General features: G+C 60.8%; 2 protein-coding genes across 2 annotated transcripts in view; both read right to left on the reverse strand.

Annotated features, from left to right (window-relative positions):
* The window catches only part of TAPBP (TAP binding protein (tapasin)), a 10,254-nt gene extending 9,504 nt beyond the window's left edge, over window positions 1–750 (reverse strand). The window contains exons 1-2 of the mRNA XM_010848713.1: window positions 315–750; window positions 19–189 (exon numbers count right to left, since the gene is read on the reverse strand). Of these exons, the coding sequence (XP_010847015.1) occupies window positions 19–189; window positions 315–351 (208 nt within the window). The 5' untranslated portion in view covers window positions 352–750. The remainder of the gene's footprint in view (window positions 1–18; window positions 190–314) is intronic.
* Window positions 751–1,246: 496 nt separating this feature from the next.
* The window catches only part of ZBTB22 (zinc finger and BTB domain containing 22), a 2,674-nt gene continuing 2,419 nt past the window's right edge, over window positions 1,247–1,501 (reverse strand). The window contains 1 exon segment of the mRNA XM_010848714.1: window positions 1,247–1,500. Within this exon segment, the coding sequence (XP_010847016.1) occupies window positions 1,354–1,500 (147 nt within the window). The 3' untranslated portion in view covers window positions 1,247–1,353.

Below are 1,501 nucleotides of genomic sequence, written 5' to 3' on the forward strand. Positions count from 1 at the left end.
GAGTCCGGGATGACTCACCGTGAATTTTGAGGTAGCGCTCTGGCGCGAGGTCCGGTCGAAGAGGTGGGCTCTCCGCGCCCTGGCGCAGCAGCAGGGCAGCGGGTTTCTTGGCCAACTTGCCCCCGCCCGCATCCTCCACGAACCAGCACTCAATCACCGCGGGTCTGGCCGAGACAGCGGTCGCCAAGCCTGGGGAGAGGCGCGCGAGTGAAGGCACGGCCCCAACTTCAGGTGACCCGACCTCCCCCATCCCCGGACGTGGCGGGGCTCACCTCCCACCGTTCCCTGTGCCGGGAGTCACGGGGGTTGCTCACCCAAAGCCACAGCGAGGAGCAGGGACAGGCGCTTCATGGCGTTCGGATTTCTCAGCTCGGAAGCAGCCTCTTCCTCCTTTCACTTTCACTTTCCTCCAAAGGCCAGCAGGTGGGGCGGAGGAAATCCCCTCTCAGGCTAAGGGAAAGTTCGTGGGAGGCAGGTTCTCTCCCCGCCTTCCCCCTTCCCCTGAGCCGGGCAGGGGTTCCGGAACATCCTCTCCAGTTGGGGAGTTCCGGTCTGGGGACCTCAGCCCCGCCCAGGCCTCCTGGATCACCCAGCGCTGCAGAGTCCGGGAGTCTTCCCACACCCGAGGCGCTCCCGCTTGTCCCCCCCAACCCCGAATCCACTTCCCTGAGAACCATTACTCCACCTTTCCCCACCTGTGCCCGGTCCCAAGCAGACACATCGGGGTTGTCGGGAAGCCAAATGAAATGACCAATAAATATTTTAATCACTGTTTAGAAAAAATAAGATTTAAAATAAAAACCTGTACTCCTACGACTTAGTCCTTCCTTGTCTCCATCCCCCGCTCTCCCCAGTGAGAATTGAGTTGGGGACCCCCAAAGTGGGGGAGGAGAGATTAGGGTAGAAATAAAGGGCACATCCTTTTGGGGGGCAGGCTATATTCTAGGACAAGGGTGGGGCTCTAAGGCCTGGTCCCTACAACTACACACACACAGACTTCAGGTACAGACTACAACCACCTGACCCTTGACCCAGTGACTCCTGGATGCTCAACAAGCCCCCTCACCCCACCCCCACCCCCACCCCACATGCGCCCTACTCGGGAGCTGGGGCTTCTGTGCACCCATCTGCAGGGAAGGAAGGGCTGAGTTACAGGGATACTTTGGGGAGGAGGGGCTGAGGAGTGGAATAGGGTAGCCCATGATGCGACGCGGTTCCCCTTCCAGGATATATATACACAAGTCCATAGAGACAGGAAGACAGTGTGTTGGGAGATCACGTAGGGTCCACAGTGCCCCAGATTCGTGACCCCTAATCTCTCTTCCCGGAAAGCTACCCCGGTGGGCCGCCCCTTCAGTTTGCTCCGCCGCCCCCACTGAAGCCCATTTCCACCTTGTGGACACTGAGCGGGGACCAGACGCATCGGCTGGACGGGGGCGTGGCCCCACTCGCCTCATCGCCGCTGCCCCCGCCGCCGCCGGGGGACTCTCTCTTGGGCTGC

The sequence above is a fragment of the Bison bison genome, unplaced genomic scaffold, assembly GCF_000754665.1.
Source record: "Bison bison bison isolate TAMUID 2011002044 unplaced genomic scaffold, Bison_UMD1.0 scf7180017864270, whole genome shotgun sequence".
Classification (NCBI taxonomy): domain Eukaryota; kingdom Metazoa; phylum Chordata; class Mammalia; order Artiodactyla; family Bovidae; genus Bison; species Bison bison.